The sequence below is a fragment of the Carya illinoinensis genome, chromosome 3 (genome assembly GCF_018687715.1).
Source record: "Carya illinoinensis cultivar Pawnee chromosome 3, C.illinoinensisPawnee_v1, whole genome shotgun sequence".
NCBI lineage: Eukaryota > Viridiplantae > Streptophyta > Magnoliopsida > Fagales > Juglandaceae > Carya > Carya illinoinensis.
In genome coordinates this window covers 21,674,255-21,693,992 of record NC_056754.1, presented here as the reverse complement: position 1 = coordinate 21,693,992, position 19,738 = coordinate 21,674,255, and the positions used below count along the sequence as shown (strand labels likewise).

At 35.0% G+C, this 19,738-nt stretch overlaps 2 protein-coding genes and 1 long non-coding RNA gene across 3 annotated transcripts; all 3 read right to left on the bottom strand.

The window, feature by feature from the left end:
* Positions 1–1,088: 1,088 nt before the first annotated feature.
* On the bottom strand, positions 1,089–1,862 carry LOC122303894. The gene is made up of 2 exons (XR_006240849.1): positions 1,730–1,862; positions 1,089–1,371 (listed from the first exon to the last, which is right to left on the bottom strand). It is a non-coding gene; the product is annotated as an uncharacterized LOC122303894 (long non-coding RNA).
* Positions 1,863–2,559: 697 nt separating this feature from the next.
* Positions 2,560–3,663, bottom strand: LOC122304610. Its single transcript, XM_043116869.1, has 5 exons — positions 3,468–3,663; positions 3,122–3,375; positions 2,815–3,024; positions 2,663–2,734; positions 2,560–2,604 (listed from the first exon to the last, which is right to left on the bottom strand). Exons 1-5 carry the CDS (start codon positions 3,565–3,567, stop codon positions 2,560–2,562), a joined length of 681 nt encoding a protein of 226 aa, XP_042972803.1. The 5' UTR covers positions 3,568–3,663.
* A 221-nt stretch (positions 3,664–3,884) lies between these two features.
* Positions 3,885–6,135, bottom strand: LOC122304609. Its single transcript, XM_043116868.1, has 3 exons — positions 5,065–6,135; positions 4,958–4,978; positions 3,885–4,673 (listed from the first exon to the last, which is right to left on the bottom strand). The coding sequence occupies exons 1-3, from the start codon at positions 6,133–6,135 to the stop codon at positions 3,885–3,887; spliced, it is 1,881 nt and encodes a 626-aa protein (XP_042972802.1).
* Positions 6,136–19,738: the final 13,603 nt, after the last annotated feature.

Here is a 19,738-nt window from a genome sequence, read left to right as displayed (position 1 = left end):
AGAAGTAGGGCTAGCTGGGCAAATGAAGCTTGTACATCGACCTTGTAGGACTCTATAATTTTCTAGTAATTTTTCTCCTAAACGAAGGTGTGTACGTACACATGCAATTACATGGAGACTTTCGAATGAAGATTGATCAGCTTTCCAGCTTTATTAATAATAATGGTGGTCATCGATTGTTATAAATAATCAAATTAAATCTATGTTCTAGTTTGCAAATATTTTTTTTTTTAAATACACAAATGACAATAAATTTAAATAGTTATAAAAGATGCAACAATTTGACCTAATTTATAGCTCATGTAGACTTAGACCTTAAACCACCTAAATTTCTTGGTTCAAATGTGTTATAAAACTTCATAGAGAATAGTGCATACGTGCGTGGATCTTGGTTTTAATTTGATCGATGTTGAAAAGTATGAAGAAAAAAAATAATAATCTAAACCAAAGAGACATGACCATTCGAATCTTTATCGTAGATCGATAGAAAGCTGCATCCTTTTTTTCAACACAGAGTTAATAATTTAGGACTAGTTTAGATATTAAAATATTCTGAGAATATTCTATTATTATTTATTATTTTATCATTATTTTTTATTATTATTTCACTACAAGAAATATTATTATATCTGGCGATTATAAATCGCTGCAAAAAATCTCTACATCGCCGCAAATACTTATTTGCGACTATTATTTCCCACCGGTCTTGTGACGCAATTGTTGAGTGAGGAAAAGAAAATCACGGCGCGAGTTCTCGTGGCCGGAAATAGTTTTTTTGCGGCAATAAAATGTGGCCGCTAAAACTCAAATAGTGCGTCGGAATAAGATTTTAGTAACCTGTTGTTATCAGCGTAATCTTTAGCATTTTTTGGCGACAAATAAGTATTTGCGGCGACAATTTGTCGCCGCAATAGCTTCTGATATGCCTATTAGCTGCGACTACAAGTCGCGGCAAAAAGTTTTCCTTCTGAATTCAAATTTACAATTTCGACCTCTCTTTTTTTAAACACCTGTAGTCCCCCATTAAATACAATAGCCAATGCATGTAAATTTGTAATAGATCAACATATTCCCTAATAAGCATACAATAGCATGAACTAATCGTTTACATGATATAGATGTTTCAAATTCTCTCAACATGTATATACCGATATATCATTCATTCATCATAAAAAGGACTATTTGAAATTCACCCCAACATCTCATATTAATAGATCAATGTAAGTTTACATGTGTACTCCTCATCTTTATTGTGTAACAAGGATTTCCTAAGCAAGTCTTGATCATCATGGAAGCTGCCTTCTTCATCTCAAAACCTAAAGTTATACCTCTTCATCTGAAAATTGGAAGCCTCCTTCATTGATCTCAAAGCTGCAAAAATTTAGATTCACAAATTTTTCTTTAGTTTCCAAAGCCCAACAAAAATTTAAATTGCAACTACAAAATTAGAAAACCTAAAAACCATTATAAACCAAAAGAAAATGGGTGCATGCATGCTTTTCTTCACTTGTGACATGAGCTCAGTGTTCTATAATATGATTTATTCTTAAATGTTGCTTAATTAAGAAGTATAATTAAACTGCAATATTAATTATTGAGGTACTTAGAAAATCACAAAAAAATGCAATTCTGTGATATGATAAAAAGAAGAGCAATATTTAGGGGGACTAATTAATATTTTAGATATATATATATATATATATAAGGTTAGAGAATCATAGATATGCACCTTTTCCACTTCTTGATTTGGTCCCAGCCTACAGAAACCAAAGTACTGCAAAACCAGACTTCCACATCAAAATCCTTCACAGTGAAGGTTGTACTGTGTGCAGCTCCAAGTCAGTGCAAACCCTTTCAAAACATACAACCTAACACCAAATATCTAATAATAAAAAAAGTTATACTAGGAGACACTTTTCTATGACATGTAAGGCACAAATCCATCTCCGCACAAAAAACTTATTGACTAAAAAAGGAATTGCCTATGCAGGTCCTTGAGTTTCTCTATGAGACTCTCCTTGGGTTTGCCTCTGTGATTCCATGTATGAACTTAATAATTTGTTGTACTCAGCTTGCTTCGCCAACACTTTCTCTACATTCCCCCGTAATTCTTCCAACTGATTCTTGTAATACTCAGCATCCTTCTCATGCCTCTCTGCACGTTCTGTTAATGCTGCAAATTTTTTTGCAGTGTTCTATCTAGATGACTCAGGGATAACCATCTCCCCCAACCCCCTTGCATACCTTGGCCTGTGGCCTAGTACCTCCCTAAAGATTGATGCAGCAACATCCTTAGTCTGCTTCTCAGGCTCTAACTTAGAGTACTTGGCAACCATTTCATTCTATTCAAGGAAGTGAAATCACACGTTAATATGTACACATGGATTCTTTCAAAACTACAAGGTAAATAATACGTACACACGGATTCATTCAAAGTCACTCACATGTTTCTCTTCCATCGCTGGAGTCACAAATTTACCCTTCTTCTTACTCCACCTCACCTCTTTAAAGAAATCAATAAGGTGCTCATCACTCTCAGACTACAAATACAAGCAGGGATTAATACCTTTTGTCGGTTAAAATCAGCAAATAATATGTTACTTCCTACATTTAAATGTACAAATCTAAATAAAATTCGTACCCTCATTTGCATTAGTCTTACGAATGAGGTTCGTCCAGCCATGTGGTTTGTTTGTTGTTTCGCTCTATTACTTTTATTTTTCTCAGATATCATCTACAATTCACAAACTTGTATTAACACAAGTAGATCATAAACATATAAAAAATAGCATAATCAACATCAATTAGACTTACCCTAAATTCCGCGCTTGACCATCGAGCGCATAACTTCACCCAAGTAGCTGGTGTCACCAACTCTGGCACATTCGCAAGAGCTTCTTCGTTCGTCTTGTAACTCTTGTATATTTTGTGAAGTTCATACCGAATATGATTGAACCTCTTCCTAAGTGTCTTCGTTACTGTATCGCGGTGATTCTTCTTCGTCCAGTCAAGGACAAAGTCGGCCTAGAGACAAATAACAAACACATTAATTATCTGGTAACACAAATAATAACTAAAAATACACTGGAACATGTGCTAATATGAATTTTTGTTATATTACCCGGACACGAGCAATCAACTCTTCCTTCTCATTATCTGGTAAATCATGCCAGCTCGGGTGACTCAGGTCGACATGGTGCTTCACCAACCATGTAAGCCTACTTGTAAATATTGTATAGTTTTCACAACATGGTGATGTCTCACCATCCTTTAAGGTTAGTGCTATCGGCCCAAACTTTCGAATCTTGTCAAACTCGAGGTTCTTTGCGGCTCCTCGTCCACGTTTTCGGGTAGGCGGTACTAATCCCTCTTCAACTTTTATTATATTGTCCACACATTCAACCACATATTAAAGAGGCTGGTTAGAATAATAAAATTTGAAATAAATACAAACAGCAAACCATTACCATTTGTCGGTATGGTTGAGTCCACCTCAACCCCCTGCTCTTGCGGTTCGGTGCTTGGGACGACATCTGGTGGCACGGTTGAGTCATCTGAGGTTGACATGCCATCACCTCTAAGATTCAATGTAGCAACGGGTGCTCTACCTCTAACGCTTGGTTCGCAGGAAGATCTCCCTCGACCATAGCATACACCACGTGATCGACCTCAACCTCTTCCAGTTAAAGGCATGTTATGCACTGACCTGCATGGAAATATTTGTGGCTATACATCCAAACCATATAGAGTACTAAAGCAATTAATGGGTGATGTAGAAAATAACAATAATCAATAGAAAAAGAATGAATAGTTCGACATTATCTTTGAGAAAAAATTTTACATTCAGCTAAAGTTCAACATTATCTTTGAGAAAAAATGAACATCTAGTTTGCCTCTTCGTCCGTCGAGAGACTATCTTCTTCCGTGCTTCCCTCGTGTTTGGTGTTGTAAGGGGAACTAGATTCGCTGCTATCGTCGTTGATAAATGTTCTGACATCAAGGTTGTGATTTTCAGCTTCCATTACTAATGATGCATCAATCTGAGTGGGCTCGACATCAAGCCTGTGCATGGGGTTAACTAGTCCATTGTCATCAGCATGGACTAATATGTATTCTTCAAAAGAATCATCCTCTTGGTACGCCTCCACGTCACTAGCATCGTAAGCATCTTCTTCAATCAAATTTCTGAGGGGAAGATCATACACATTTCTATTGACAACCTTTTGTACTGCATACCAATTACCAGGGATCATACGATTTTTTAAGTAGAACACCTGTGAAGCTTGGCACGCCAAAACAAATGGCTCGTCCTTATAAAATGTCAGAGACATATTCACACTAGTAAGATGATCATCCACACGTATCCCTCGTCTAGAATCAGAGATGTCGAACCAGTCACATTTGAATAAGTACACACGGCGCCATCCCATGTAGCGAACTTCCAAGATGTTTGTTAGAACACCATAGAAGTCAACACTTTGAGCATCTAGTTCACTAATGACCAGGACACCTGAATTTTGGGTCCTACGATGTGCTTCACGTTGCCTCGTGTGAAATCGTATGCCATTCATGATGCAACCAGAATAAGACACAACCCAAGGGTCAGGACCACATGCAAGTGCATATAGATCATCCGAAACATCACCAGGATTGTTAACACGTAGATTTTGAATCTGTCACAATTGCATTAACCAAAACAATTATTTGTTGTAAAGCTGTAAAACCACAAGGTGTGAATGAGGTATGTAACAGTAAAATACATGCGTGTGACTTGAACCAATTTGGAAAATTTGTCGCGTGCAAACTGTCGACATTTTCAAGGTACTCTTCATTGACATGCATGTAGTGCTCACTGGACAACAGACTATCATTGGTGATTAAATATGATATATACAATCTATTTAAGTAATTCAACAAAGGAAAACAATAATGTCAATGTCTAGTTGAAGGCACTTACTTCAGGTATTGTCCGATCTCTCTGCAATTATTAAGCACGTACCATTTTACTTTTAGAAACAGGTCATCGTCTAGTCGATGACGTGATGCAAAACCCATGGGCCTCACCTTCTGTCTAAAAATACTTAGTCCTTCTCCTACACCATCTTCTCCTCCATCAAAGTTCCATTCTTGAGGATTGAATCTAGATTCGACATCATGGAGGTACATGGAACAAAAATTCAAACATTCTACATGAATACAGGCCTCTGCAATTGAACCTTCCGGACGGGCCTTATTCTTAACGTATCTCTTAAATTTTCCAAGATACCGTTCGAAAGGGTACATCCACCTATATTGAACTGGCCCTGCAAGCAGCGCCTCATGTGGCAAATGATAGGCTAGGTAGACCATTACATCAAAGAATGTAGGTGGAAATATCATCTCTAGCTTGCACAAAATGACGGCTATATCAGACTGAAGCCATTCTAACACATCAACCTTGATAGTTCTTGCACAAAGTTCTTTGAAATATGTGCTCAACTCAGTCAATGCTAATCGTATATCTTGTCGTAAGTATCCACAAATTGCAACAGGTAATAATCTTTGCATAAAAATATGACAATCATGACTTTTCATGCCAGAGATTTTGCAATCGACAACACTCACACATCTCGCAATATTAGAAGCGAAGCCATCTGGAAACTTGACATCATTCAACCATTTACAAAAACCTGCCCTCTCAGCTCCATACAAGGTGTAACATGCATGTGGCATACTCACGCGTTGTCCATCCTGGATCAAGTGTAATTCTTTTTTTATATTGAGATTGGAAAGGTCACGACGTGCATTGACATGATCTTTAGTTTTCCTAGCAATATTCATCAAAGTTCCTAAGATGTTGTCACATATGTTCTTCTCAATGTGCATTACATCAAGGTTATGTCTAAGCTTTAGAGTTGACCAATACGGCAATTGGAAAAAGATACTTCTTTTGGTCCAATTTAACTCATCAGTGGTACGCTTTCTCTTCTTTGTAGATTTGCCAAAATCAATATCTGGAATATTCTGCAGTTGATTAAGTATATCTTCTCCTGACAACTGCTGAGGTGGGCGGCCACGATGCTCTGTGCTGCCATTAAAAATACTCTTTTTCTTTCTCCAAATGTGGCCTAGGGGCAAGAATCGGTGATGACCCATGTAACAATGTTTTCGACTGTATTTCAACCACAAAGAATCTGTTTCTTGCTCACACGATGGACATGCCATCTTCCCCTTAGTGCTCCACCCAGGGAAAGTCGTTAATTGTCCACATTAAAGTTGCATGCAATCGAAAAGTCTCTTTGGCCTTGGCATCATATGTATTGACACCATTTTCCCATAGATCTAATAGTTCGTCTATTAGAGGCTGCAAATAAACATCGATATCATTTCCTGGAGATCTTGGTCCTGGAATCAACAATGAGGTGATGAAAAATGGATCTTTCATGCATAGCCACGGGGGCAAGTTGTAAGGCACCAAAATCACTGGCCATATGCTATAAGGTTTTGCCAAATTATTGAAGGGGTTGAAGCCGTCACTGGCTAAACCAAGCCGTACATTTCGAGGATCTTCCGCAAACCAAGTATGTTGTTGATCAAATGCCTTCCAGACCTCAGAGTCAGCAGGATGCCTTTGAATACCTTCCTCATTGACACGCTGATCCCTATGCCACCTCATATTAGCTGTTGTTTTACGTGACATAAACAATCTCTGCAACCTTGACTTTAATAGAAAATGTCGTAGAACCTTTTGAGGAATTTGTCGTTGCTGATTGTTACTAAATATCCATCTTGATGACTTACATTTAGGGCACTCTTGTTTCTTTGCATTTTCCCTCTAATAAAGTATGCAATCATTTGGACAAGCATGTATTTTTGTGTAAGAAAATCTCAGGCCTCGCTCTAAGTTCCGTGCCTCTTGATATGATTTCGGTAAAAGAGCATTCGGAAAAGCTGACTGTAGTATTTGAAGAAGCATGTCAAATGACTTTATACTCCAGCCACCAAGTGTTTTAATGTGTAGCAACTTAACTGAAAATGAAAGTTTAGAATACTTGGAACAACCTTCATAAAGAGGACGCTGTGAATCAACCAACAACTGGTCAAAATTCATGGTTGATTCACTTCCGACTGAGGTTGAACCCCCAGCATAGAATGACTCGGGTGAAGGAACATTAGGGAAATTCCATGCCCAAATGTCTTGTAACATAACATCAATGTCATCAATGTAAGGATCAGCTTGTTCGGGATCATGAAGGTCATCATCATCAATAAAAGGTAAATCTTCCTCCTCGCCGTGAAATATCCATGTCGTATAAGTTGGTTCAATACCTTTAATGAACAGATGTCTCTCTACCTGATTTATAGGTAGGAAATAATTATTTGAACAAAGGGTACATGGACACCGAATTTCATCACTTGTAGAATGAGATCGAGCCAAAGTAATGAAATCTTTAACGCCTGTCGCATATTCACTGGATCGAAATCTATCAGTGATTTTCATCCAACTCTTGTCCATCTACGAAAAATACCTAAAGGTTAAAAATTGGTAAATTGGGAAAAAGTCCTTTAAAGAATCATTCCATTCCACCCATATATGGTCCTATAAAACCAACAGCCATTTATGTTCCACTTGAAGAGATTTTGAAGAAGAATACTTAGTTTTATAGCGATCTAATATCGTGTGGGTAAGTGTTATTGCTCATCGCTCTTCAGTGTGGTATATCATTATTTAATAATGATCAAAGAGTTTGCTATTGGTAGCAAACAGAAAAACAATATAACTGCATCTAGTATTAATAATACTTTCACTAAGAATTAACAATAGCCCACAAATAGAATTGACTTTTTATTTTTTATTTAGTAAAAACAGAGCATATATGATGTCAATGCAGTAAGAAAAAGAACCTGCTAAACACACAGATAAAAAAGAGTGGTGAAGATTCGCATAAAAAACTAATTCCCAACATCTGTGTTTAGGGAAATGTTTTCAGTTTCTAGTATAGAATCCCCTGTTCAATTGTTGGAATGATATGTAATGTTAGAAGGCGCATGTGTTTTCAGCATTTGAATGCTTAAAACCTGTACAATGGGAAAAACATCTATCAAGTTTACCTACTTGTACAATGGCAATGGCAGGTGGTAAAGTAGTGGTAGGAAATAAGGAAATGCAAGGTTTTCAATAGGAAACTGTCTAAACTATTGGATCTACGGGTTGTGGACTCTTTCATAATCTATTGAAATTTCATTTTGTCGATGGCAGTGTGATTGGTGTGCTTTAGTGTATGGAAAACCACCAGTGTTAATGCACCTCAAAGTCAAAGTTCTACTATGTACTTTTTTGGGTCAATTATATGTGGCTTCGGCTTGCCTCTAGTTGTTCACTAACAGGATCATCTTCTGTTATCATTTCTATGTTATTTTGTTTTCATATAAAGGGTAAAGATTAAAACACATAATCTCCTGTAAATTTTAACACAAAGTTAACGTATTCATTCAAAATTTTCTAAAGTTTAGCATTGTTTGCCCCAAGAGCAGCATGGAAACAGGAACGATTGAAGAACGACTCTGTGTGTGCATCAATATCTGTCCTCATAACCAACTATACTTGATCCTTGTTAGGTGATTTCTCTTGTATACGTCTATTGTACTAGGGTGACACCTATTGATAATAAAAAATTTTACTTCTATAAAAGAGGAGCTATACTCCATAAAGAATCTTATTTCATTAAAAAAAAAAAAAATTGCATTGCATGCAAAAGAGAGAGAGGGGAAGAACAAAAAAGAGAAAAATTCCAAACAAAATATTTGATTCTTCAAGCATCTGTTTTGGCATCATTTCTCTGGATGCAATGATTTAGGATAGATGGTTGAAATACAGTCCTCTTCAATTTTTTATAGAACTTTTCACTGAAATTTGGGATAATTATACCGAAAAGATCTTTCTGAACTTTTTATTAACTATAAACTTGTTTGTAATGACTATTGTGTCGCTTGTTTGCAATCTAGTGTACCAATGGGATCCTAGTGGGTTTTTGATGAACTACAAACTTGTTGGAACTGACTATCGTGCTGCTTGTTTTTCTCTACTGTTGTTGCTTTTCTCTTTGATCTTTTGCATGAGAAAGAAGATTACTCCTAAATTGACTGTATATAGGAAACTGTGTTAACCATACAAGTGGGTTTATCAAAAGAATAATTGAGAAGCTTCATAAACCTTTAAGATTTTGCGCAATGGGAAAATTGTTGAACAAAGTTGCATATTTTGACAGTTTGTAAGGTTGAATAAATTCAGTGTACTCTTTTAGTAGTCACAAAATGTCTTCACAGCTATCCTACACATTTCTATTGTGCTCTTTCAGTCATTAGATGAAACTTCCTATAGATCCCATGAGGTGGTGATCATTAATTTTCTAGCAGGATATAAATTCAGTACTCTCGAAATTACAAAAAGAATATGAGTGAAGTCCTCAAAATTCAAGCAGAAGAAAGACCAGAACCTGTATAACATATATGACAGAGCATTCAAGGCATGCACAGATTAGCCTATTTTGACTTTGCAGAAAAACATATGTACTCAAGCTTTGATTTAAAGTAGGAGATCACAAACCATAAGAGCAAGGATGGGTCTGTTTCTGACTTCAGATCATGTTTACTTGAAGGAGTTAACACTAGTTGACTAAGCAGAAGTGGTGAAGCTGAATTTATGACCAGAATTTGATTACAGCAAATACTACCGAGCAGCATACTACAATTTCTTCTCAGCGGTTACTTATTAATAAAAATTCTAGCAACAGTTTACTTACTTAATGATTTTAAACATATCAATAGCAAAATCACCCATTGCTCATGGCCCTAAATGCCTACGCATCATTTAGGATAATATGGATCATGGCTATATAAGGGTCTGAAATCCAGTCCACCAATAAGGGTCCTTGCAGCTGGATCCTATATGCAATGAAGATATGGGAATTAGGGAATAAGGGCAAGTTAACTTGTTACCCTCCCCTTCCTAATCCTATAGTCCCTTGAAATTTCAATTATATAAATTGAATGTATGTGCATCTAAAATTAAAAAATAAATAAATAAACATCTCTATTCACTGCTTAGTTTGACAAACATAGCAGAGACATTATAGAAAATATCAAAGAAACAGTGGATATTCAGTTTTGAATACTTGGCAAACAGAACTGGAATGAAGAACTGAATATTTAAGACAGTTTGCAACTCTGTATGTGGTCAAACTAGCTAATTACTAAGAATTATAACTAGAAATTCACCAAAAACAAAAAGTAAAAAGTAAATGAAGCAAATACCAGAAGAATAACATTAAAAAGAAGAAACTCAAACCAAGAGGCTATACGATTTCAGAAATTACAATCAAGAGGCTATACGATTACATTGTATATATTATACAAAAATGCATTACAATCAAGAGGACGATTTCAGAAATTAGAAGTGCTTTGACAGAATATTTTGCCATTTCAAAAGAAACAGACCGACAAAGCCCTAAGTACCAAGAGAGAAACATCCTTGAGACAGCTCGGAGAGTAAGAGAAACATGAGAGAGACTCACCGGCGTCGAAAGGGCACAGCAGCTGAATCGACGGCGTACGCAACCGGCACACGGCAGAGAGACAACGGAGAGAACTGAGTCTCACTATCGGTAAAGGATTAGGGGAAAGGAAAAACGCGCGGGCCGATTGGGAGTTTTCCCACCATTTAACAGATTAAAGACTTGTTGCGGCAGTATATAGGTCGCCGTAATAAGCATTCTCCTGCCACAATAAAAAACTTATTGCGTCGAAACTTATTACAGCGACATAAAACGCCGCTAAAAGTACTTGTTCCGGCGGCACTTCACAATGGACAGATAATAAACGTGGAAAAATGGAAATGGTCTATTTCTAGTTGAATTTTACTCGCCGGAAATGTTTTCAGCCGCAAATACTAACTTTTTTTGTAGTGTTTAATATTTTGTTATTATTATTTTATTTATATTCACATAATATCTGAAAATCATCTCATTATCCAAACACAACTTTAAACAAAATTATAAACCATCTCAAGTTTTAACGCACGATTGAGTCAACATATACAAATTAATTAATTAATATTTGTTAAAACATATATATATATATATAATGACATGATCTTAATTATCTGAATAAAATATATAATAATAATTAAACTAAAGGAATCATGGTTTGGTTAGAGATTACACAATAATTTCCGATACAAATTGGTGTACCAACTTTTTAGGGTGCAACTAATTTAACGTAGATATATAGTTCACAAACAAAGAAAAGCGCCGGTCCACATGCACACTTAATTCCACAAGATGGCCAAATTGTCACCGACAAAACACTGATTTCCAAGAAGATTTGGAGGAGTACTTAGCCGACAAAGAGAAGCCTCCGTATGCAGAGATCAGTAGTACGTCATGAGGAGGAAAAGAAAATGTTACATTATTAATCCGTATGTACTGATTAATATATATATATATATATATATATATATATTACATTTTTAATTTACGCCGAAAATGTTTATACTAATGATGAATTTATTGGGCATTGAGTTGGGTTGAAAGTTGTGGATGAAGAATTGTGTAGCTAGCTGCAGCTGGCAGCTTATAAATATGTGCAGCCCCAACATAATTATTACATATTCAACTGATTAGGAGTCAAGTTCACATTGTACATGAAATAGCCTTCGCCAAGGTGCGCGCATCTATTTCTTTATTTTCAGAGATCCAAAGTACCCATGCCATCTTCTTGGACTCGTGAGTCGTGAAACATGTGAATATATAAAGCTGCCCCAACTATCTATCCTCTCTCTCTCATCCATGATATATATCGTGTCATGCCTATTGAAAAGGGTGGACAAAGTCTTCAACATCTGATAATTATGCGAATTTTGTGGGAGGTTGGAGTAACTTTAATATAGATTATATATAGATATATGGGTCCAAAGTACTTTAAAATAAAAAAGATGGGTCCAAAGTAAAGTTTTGGTATGCAGTCCAAAGGGTTAGTTAAACAGTCCAAGTCGCAACTAACGTCTCGTTTCGATACATAATTTAGATAAAATAAAATGAAATATTTTAAATTATAATAAAATTTTTGAGTTAAAATAAAATAAAATAAGCTGTAAAAAATATATGTTTAGATAATGAGATGAGATGATATAGTTTTTAATTTTTAAGATTTAAAAAATATGTAGGTTCCACAACTTTAATTTTCAGCCGAGTTAGATACTGTTCACGTATTGTTTATATCACTATTCATGTAAGTTTATACTGTTTATGTTAATTTTATATTGTTTACAAATTGTTTACTATCAGATTTTATTGTTCTTATTTAATTGGATGTTTTTAAAATGAATAATATTATATCTCCCAGCTGGAACCGTAGCAGCGTTCTTTTAAAATTTAAAAATGAAATATACTGTATTTAAATAGAGAAAACTAATATACGATGCACAGATTAAAACATCTCATATGTATCCTGTAACCAAACCTGCCCTTAATTATAAGCTTAATTGATCTCCAATCGATCCATGCATTTCAACATTAATTTGCGCGCCAATGCTATCAGCTCACGGGCTTCTCCACTACATCACATTATGCATGCACGCGTGCGGGCGACCATCATCATGTACCCAGTACTCACGGATGAGTAATACACTCCCGCACAAACGGTGAGAAAATATTAATAAATAAAAACATAGGAAAATGATTGCGTGACTCCAAATATGTATACTATTAAATTGCATTCTCATGTATTTTAATTTTTTTTTCTTAATGATCAAGGATGTTTGAAACATGTTTGATAGAAAATAAAAAGAAAAGAGGGGCATATTTGGGGTGAACATATTAGAGTAATCCTAACATTGTCCAAAAACATAAAAGATCAAATGTAAACATGAGTTGCCCTTACGCTTACCAGGAGCCGCGGCAATTATTTAAGACACAAATCATCATGCATCAATTTATACATGATTCATAGTACTATTGCTCATTTTACACTTTTTTATAATTTCAAGTTATAATCAAAATTGTCAAGAATTTAATAGTCTGATAGCATATGATCCGATTTTTTAAACAGTATATATATAGCAATTGGTGCTGATGCATCCTCCAGATAGACTAATGATCAAGATTAGGTACTCATCAGGTATTTTGTTTAGTCAGATAGTATACAACAAGATCAAGATTAAAGATGATGCTGTCGCATGCAGTTATATATTAAGGATATTGGACCAAGACTTCATGTTTCCTTATGCTAGCTAATAGCATTATTAATCGTTTCGGCTATATGTCTCTTTCGATGGTAATTAATTATATGATTTTTTATTTTTTATTTTTTAAAAATAGTTGGTAGGGCTAGAAAATGTCTATGAATTGAAATTAGTAAAAATAGATTAAAGAATTTAATTGTGTGACCGAATGAATTGAATGTGACGGTATATATGTAAATAATGGACAGTACTAGCTAGTCGGCGTAAGCGTTGGGCATACCACTTGTATAATTTTTTAAAATATTTTTAAAAAATATATAAATATATTAATAGTTATTTTTTTAATCATTAAATAAAAAATAAAATAAAATAAATGAGTGAACGTCAAAATAAAAGGACAAAACTATGGGAAAGTAATTAGCATGTTGTCTAAATAATTTTCCGACCAGTCAATGGCATGATGAAAATGTTTTCCACAATTTTTTATTTTTGGATCATCACTGACTATTAATCAAACAAAGAATAGATATTATTATCCCTTTAAAATATTATTTGAAAGAAAATACTTTCGCAGTTTACGCTGAAGCAAGCGCAGCCCTCGTTCTTTTTATTCAAATAATAAAAATATTTCTATTAATTTTATTTTATTTTATTTTATTGCTATATTTTTAATCCTTTTGTCAGCATTCAATTATTTTGTCAATGAACCGACGTTATTATATTACCAAATCAAACGTGTAATCGATGCCAACGACTACTCCAAGAAATGTACTTCCGTAAATAATTCAATCGGTGCATAGGAAATAGTAGCGAAGAAGTTATTAGCCTAACCAAATATTATTAGAAAAAAGCAGCATCCCTCGACCGAGAGCTCCATTGATATTGATTCCACCATCTCTCCTACAGGTGTGGGTAAAAATTTCAGTAACTCCACTCCGGCCAACATTCGCTCCGATTCCGATTTCAACAGAATCAAAATATTCAAAATTTGGAATAAAAGTCAAAATTCAGTTGTAAAAATAGTTGTAGTCAGAATTTAGAATTGAACAAGACTCTGGACTACCAACTCCAACCTCGACTCTAATTTAATATTGTAATAGAATTTATAGAATTGATCAAGTAGCCTAACGGTCAAGCGAAAAATTAAACAAAATACAAATGAAGAGAGATAGCAAACTGGTGTTTCAAGGAAACCATGACCTCCAATTAGGGGCAAAATGCCTTGTATTTTCTCATGTATATTCCTTCTAGAGCATTCTCCCATTACATAGTAAAATCATAATAGAAAGATAGCAACGAAATTGACTCTAGTGCCCCTAATGTGATACTGGCCTGGTCAATGTCCAACTAAGATATAGCCCACAATGTATTCTACTTGAGTATCTACTAAAATATCACATGAGCCCAAATACAACTTGGCCCAGCTTGTCCCATTGACTCAACAGAACGATAACACTTAACTGCAAAAACTAAGGAACTAAGTAAAGGAATACGCTTCACTTCGGTTACTTTAGTTTGCCAGCCAACATGGTGTCGGAACATCTACTCCCCCTTCAAACGACCATGCCCGCAAGGTCTAGAATTTTCCTCCGCAATTGCTTAATCGACTCCCAGGTAGAGTTCTCCATGGGATTTCCTCTCCATTTTACTAACAACTTGATCAGGGTCGATTTTAGTATTTTGTCATTCGTCGTTGCAAAATTCATTTAGGCTCAACTCGCCTCCCAGGGGGCGGGGGTGTCTAATAGAGGTAGTACCATCGAAGTTATGGCTAAAGGACCCAAGCATCTCTTAAGGTAGGACACATTAAACATTGGGTGGACCAAGGACCTTGGTGGCAGCTTCAACTCGTAAGCTACATCACCAATTCGGTACCAAACCTCAAAAGGGCCAAAACATTGAGGAGAAATTTTGGAGCTAGAACGACAACACTCTACTACCCATACCTCTAAAGCTTGAGGTATACTAAGGGTGGGCTTGGTTACTGAGGTGATTTTGGATATTTTGTGAACAATATAAAAAAAGTAATGATAAAACATTGAATAGTAATGAATAACAGTACAAAATATAAAAAAGTATGTGAGAAGTATTGATAAAGCTCTTTCAAATACTCTCACTGTATGTTTCTTATCATATTGCCTCTTCGTAGATGCCTATGCTACATGTAAATTCTTCTTTAATATGGTCAAGATTTCATTCCTTGTTTTTAACTGAGTATCTACCTCTAAGTTTTGGGTTGTACTCACAACAGTATAGCAAGGTCAGTAGTGGGATACCATATAAGGCCTCAAAAGGAGTGATCTGGTAGATGAGTAGAGGTTGGTGTTGTACCACCACTCCCCCACAGTAACCAGGTCACCCACTCTTTAGGGTGATGGCTCACAAAGCACCTAAAATATTGTTGGATTACTCTGTTAACAACCTCTGTCTAGCCAACAGACTAAGGGTGATAAGCTGAGTTGTAGGATAAGATAGTTCCACGTAACCTGAAAAGCTTCTTCCCAAAAGAGCTTGTGAAAGTCACATCCCTATCAATGACTATAGTGGAAGGCATACCATGAAGCTTAAAGACTTGTGAGATGAATAGCTTAGCCACTATAGCTGCAGTATAGGGATGAGAGAGTGGGAGGAAATGAACAGGTTTTTTGAGATGGTCTACTATAACCAAAATTACATAAAATCCCTTGGATGTAGATAGAGAGTCAATAAAGCCCATATAAATGTATGTCCAACTTTTTGTGGCGATTGGTAGGGGTTGGAGTAGGCCAGTAGGGTGCACATTTTCTGATTTGCACTACTGGCAAGTGGGGCATTACTTGATGTAACTTTTAAGGCATTTCTTCATTCCTAGCTGGTAGAAGTTAGCTTTGGCCTGATGGAGAGTTTTTTGGTATCCAACATGCCCACCATAGGAGTTGTCGTGTATGTAATGTAGGACCTATTCCTTAAAGGGAGATTTCTTTGACAAGAAAATCCTTCCCTTCTGTAACAGCCCGCTAGAAATTTAATTGTGAAATTTCTATTAACTTTAGGAATCTCGTGAAAAACCCATAAGTTTTCACGAATTCATTAATCGTATAGGTTTTTGTCTAACTACATAGTTAGTGTTATTATTTACTATGGTATCAGAAGTGTATTTTTGATTATTGGAAATAGTTAGAAGTGTCAAAATGTATTATGGTTTGTGCCATTAGACTCGGAGGGTTATTTAAAGTCTTATGGCGCAATAACATTTTTTCATATTTTCGGACAAAACGTCTGTTCAAAACTGTAGATATTATTGGATAAAAAGAAATATCTTGAGGTAATTTTCGTGAATATTATTGGGTAAAAATATTTTGAGTTGATTTTTATAGATATTATTAGATAAAAATATCTTAAGTTGATTTTTGTAGATATTATTGGATAGAATATTATGAGATAATCTTTTATAGATATTTTGGGTAGGAGAAAACCACACTTAACTCTCAACTCCAGCCTTATCACCTCCCTTATCTCGTCCATAAATGTGTCCAGCCAGCACCCATGAACTTATCTTCAATTACTCCTTCTAATAAAAGATTATCAAACACTCTCTCTCGGACAGATTTTAGGAGATCTTTTGCATGCCCATTTCGAAGCTGTTGTAAGTGTTTTATTATAAAGTCTCCTTCATATAAGTTGTTCCTTTTTGAGTCTAGTTTACATGGATATCTTATTTGCCCCATTTGAAGATCATTTGGTCAGTCAAATATTGTGTAAACTATAGAAAGGTCATTCTGGAAGATAAACTGGAGAATATGTTATAGTTTGGAGTTTTTGACCAAGCTAATGGATAGATATTGGTCCGAAATTTTTATGGAGTATTGTTAACATGTATATGTGACTATTGGTTGAGGATTTTTGCATGATTAAAGGTTTTGATGAAAGATGTTCTTAGATTTAGAAACTTAGAAACTGGAAGAGGAAAAACAGTTTCTGTTTTGAGAAAGTTTAACTCTTTGGTGGTCTAAACCTATTCTAATGACTTTGATAATTTTATTGGAGGATCCTAAACATCTTATATACATATTATATTATTATTTTGAAGATATTTGATATTAGTTTCAAAGATATGAAATTTTATGCAAAGAGATATTCAAATAAGTCAAAGTGTGGATATTCTTGGCTAAATTTATGTTTTGGTTAATTTCTAACCATATGATCTTGAATTAGAAGCTTATATATGTTTTAGGACATCTTTTTAAACCATGTGATGGTTTGGTTTGAAGATCATATATTTATAAGTCATAGATCAAGAGATTTATCAAAACTAGTTGAGGGAAAAGTTTATGTTTTTGGACTAAGTGTAAAACCAAAAACTCCAAATGTTATTTTGTGATTTTGGTGACTTTAGTTTGATGATTTAAAGCATGGTTGATGTTAGGATGATATTATGAATATGTTAGAAGTAAGATTTGATTTTTTGAAATTCTTGGAGATGTTTTGATTTAAGGTCAAAACTTGTGATTCAAGTGCTTGGATCTTTTTACAAAAACGTTTGGTGTTGATTATTAGCTTTTTCTAAATGGATGTTTTAAGTATGGTTTTGAACTTAGGATTGGAAGATGTTTGTTGCAAAATTTTGGTTTAAGCATGAGTTTTGAAGTTGGAAGGAATTGCAACAAAAATAAAGGGAAATGGCCTATGGATGTTTCGACCATAGTGTGTTCTTCATAGTTGTGTTTTGTTTTAAATTTTTCTGAGTTGATATTTAAGTTTAGGACAAGATTTACATGAGGAATGTAAATTTTAGAAACTTTTGGAGTTAGTATGCAAAATCCTTAAGTTATGGGTAAAACGATCATTTTCCCACATGTAGAGAGTAAAATGAAAATTTTACTCTTTAAGTTAGTATTTTACATATTTCAAATTATTAGTGATTTAGTTCTAACTTTTAGAATCACTAATTACAGTTCCTCGTGATCGCACTTGAAGTTTTATAAGAAACGCGGAGATCGAGGTAAGTTAGCTTTTAACTTACTAGCAGTCTACTGTGTATGTGTGCTAAGTAAAAGAATTACAGTGTATGTATGTATGTTATCATATATGTCATGCCATGCCAAGTTATCATGTAATTGTCTATTATATAGAATTTATTTTGTCATCAATTTTTATCTGTTACACAATATATTCTGTCATGTATTACTATACATTACAAATATGTCATGCTAAATATGTTGTTTGTTATATGTTATGCCATGTTACGAAATGTTACTATCTCAAGTTGGTTATGTATTTCAAATTATGTTCAAGTCACGTTATGTTACGTCAGGGCTTCAGTCTTTTCATATTCCAGTCACGTTTCATCTTGAGTATATTCAGTTTATGTAGAATACATGGGGCCACAACAACTGTGGAGTATGTATTTAACTGCATAGTGATGTATAGAATACATGGGACCACAACAACTGTGGAGTATGTATTTACACATAGAATACATGGGGCCACAACAACTGTGGAGTATGTATTTTTAATGTTAAGTCAAGTTTGTGTAGAATACATGGGGCCACAACAACTGTGGAGTATGTATTTACACGTAGAATACATGGGGCCACAACAACTGTGGAGTATGTATTTTTCATGTTAATTCAAGTTTCAGAGCAAGTTCATGCTAAGTCAAGTTTCAGATTAAGTTCATGTCAAGTCAAGTTCAGTTCATGATTCAATTTAAGCTATGTCAATTATGCTATGTTGTACGCTAAGTTATGCTTTAATTATTTATAAATTTGATTATGCATTTATGCTTTTACTGTCATACATGCATCATTAGTCTGTATGGAAGTTTTTTGTTAACTTGCTGAGATTTGTAATCAAATCTCACTGTGGTAGTCCCAACTACCATTCTCCCCAAATGGTAGATCTTGTTACAGGACCTGAAGGAGGATCAGGAGCTGACCAACTAGACACAGTCGATTGAACGACGGTGCTTCGTTAATGTTAATATAGTAGTTAAATTACTACTTGTACGATGGAGTTGCATCTCCAGTACTTTTGGATCATAACTATTTTGGAATAGTGCTGTGATCTTAGTTATTCAATGGATCTTTATGTATGAAGTATGTTTTAAGTATTGGGATATTTTCAGTTTGGTGCATAGTATTGCTAAAGAAAAAAATTATCCGCTGCGAATATTGCATAATGTTAGATGCATGTTAGGATTATTGCATCTTATATGTCATGAACGGGGGCAGGTAACCTTGTGTTGCATGTCTCGACGCTTCAAATGTCCGTCCGATCCCAAACGGAATTTGGGGGCATCACAGGGTGGTATCAGAGCAATACGTCTCTGGGCAGTAAATCCACATGTCCTTAGGAAATGCACCAAATATTAGGTTTGAAATTTAGTTGTCATTAGGCTTGAATTTCTTAAAGGTATGAGAGGTATTATATGATTGTAATATGTATACTCGTGTGTTACAGGAAGAGACAAATGACTCGTGGTAGAATACCTCAAAACCCTGAAGGTGGTATCAATCAGGAGAATCATGATTCCCCGAT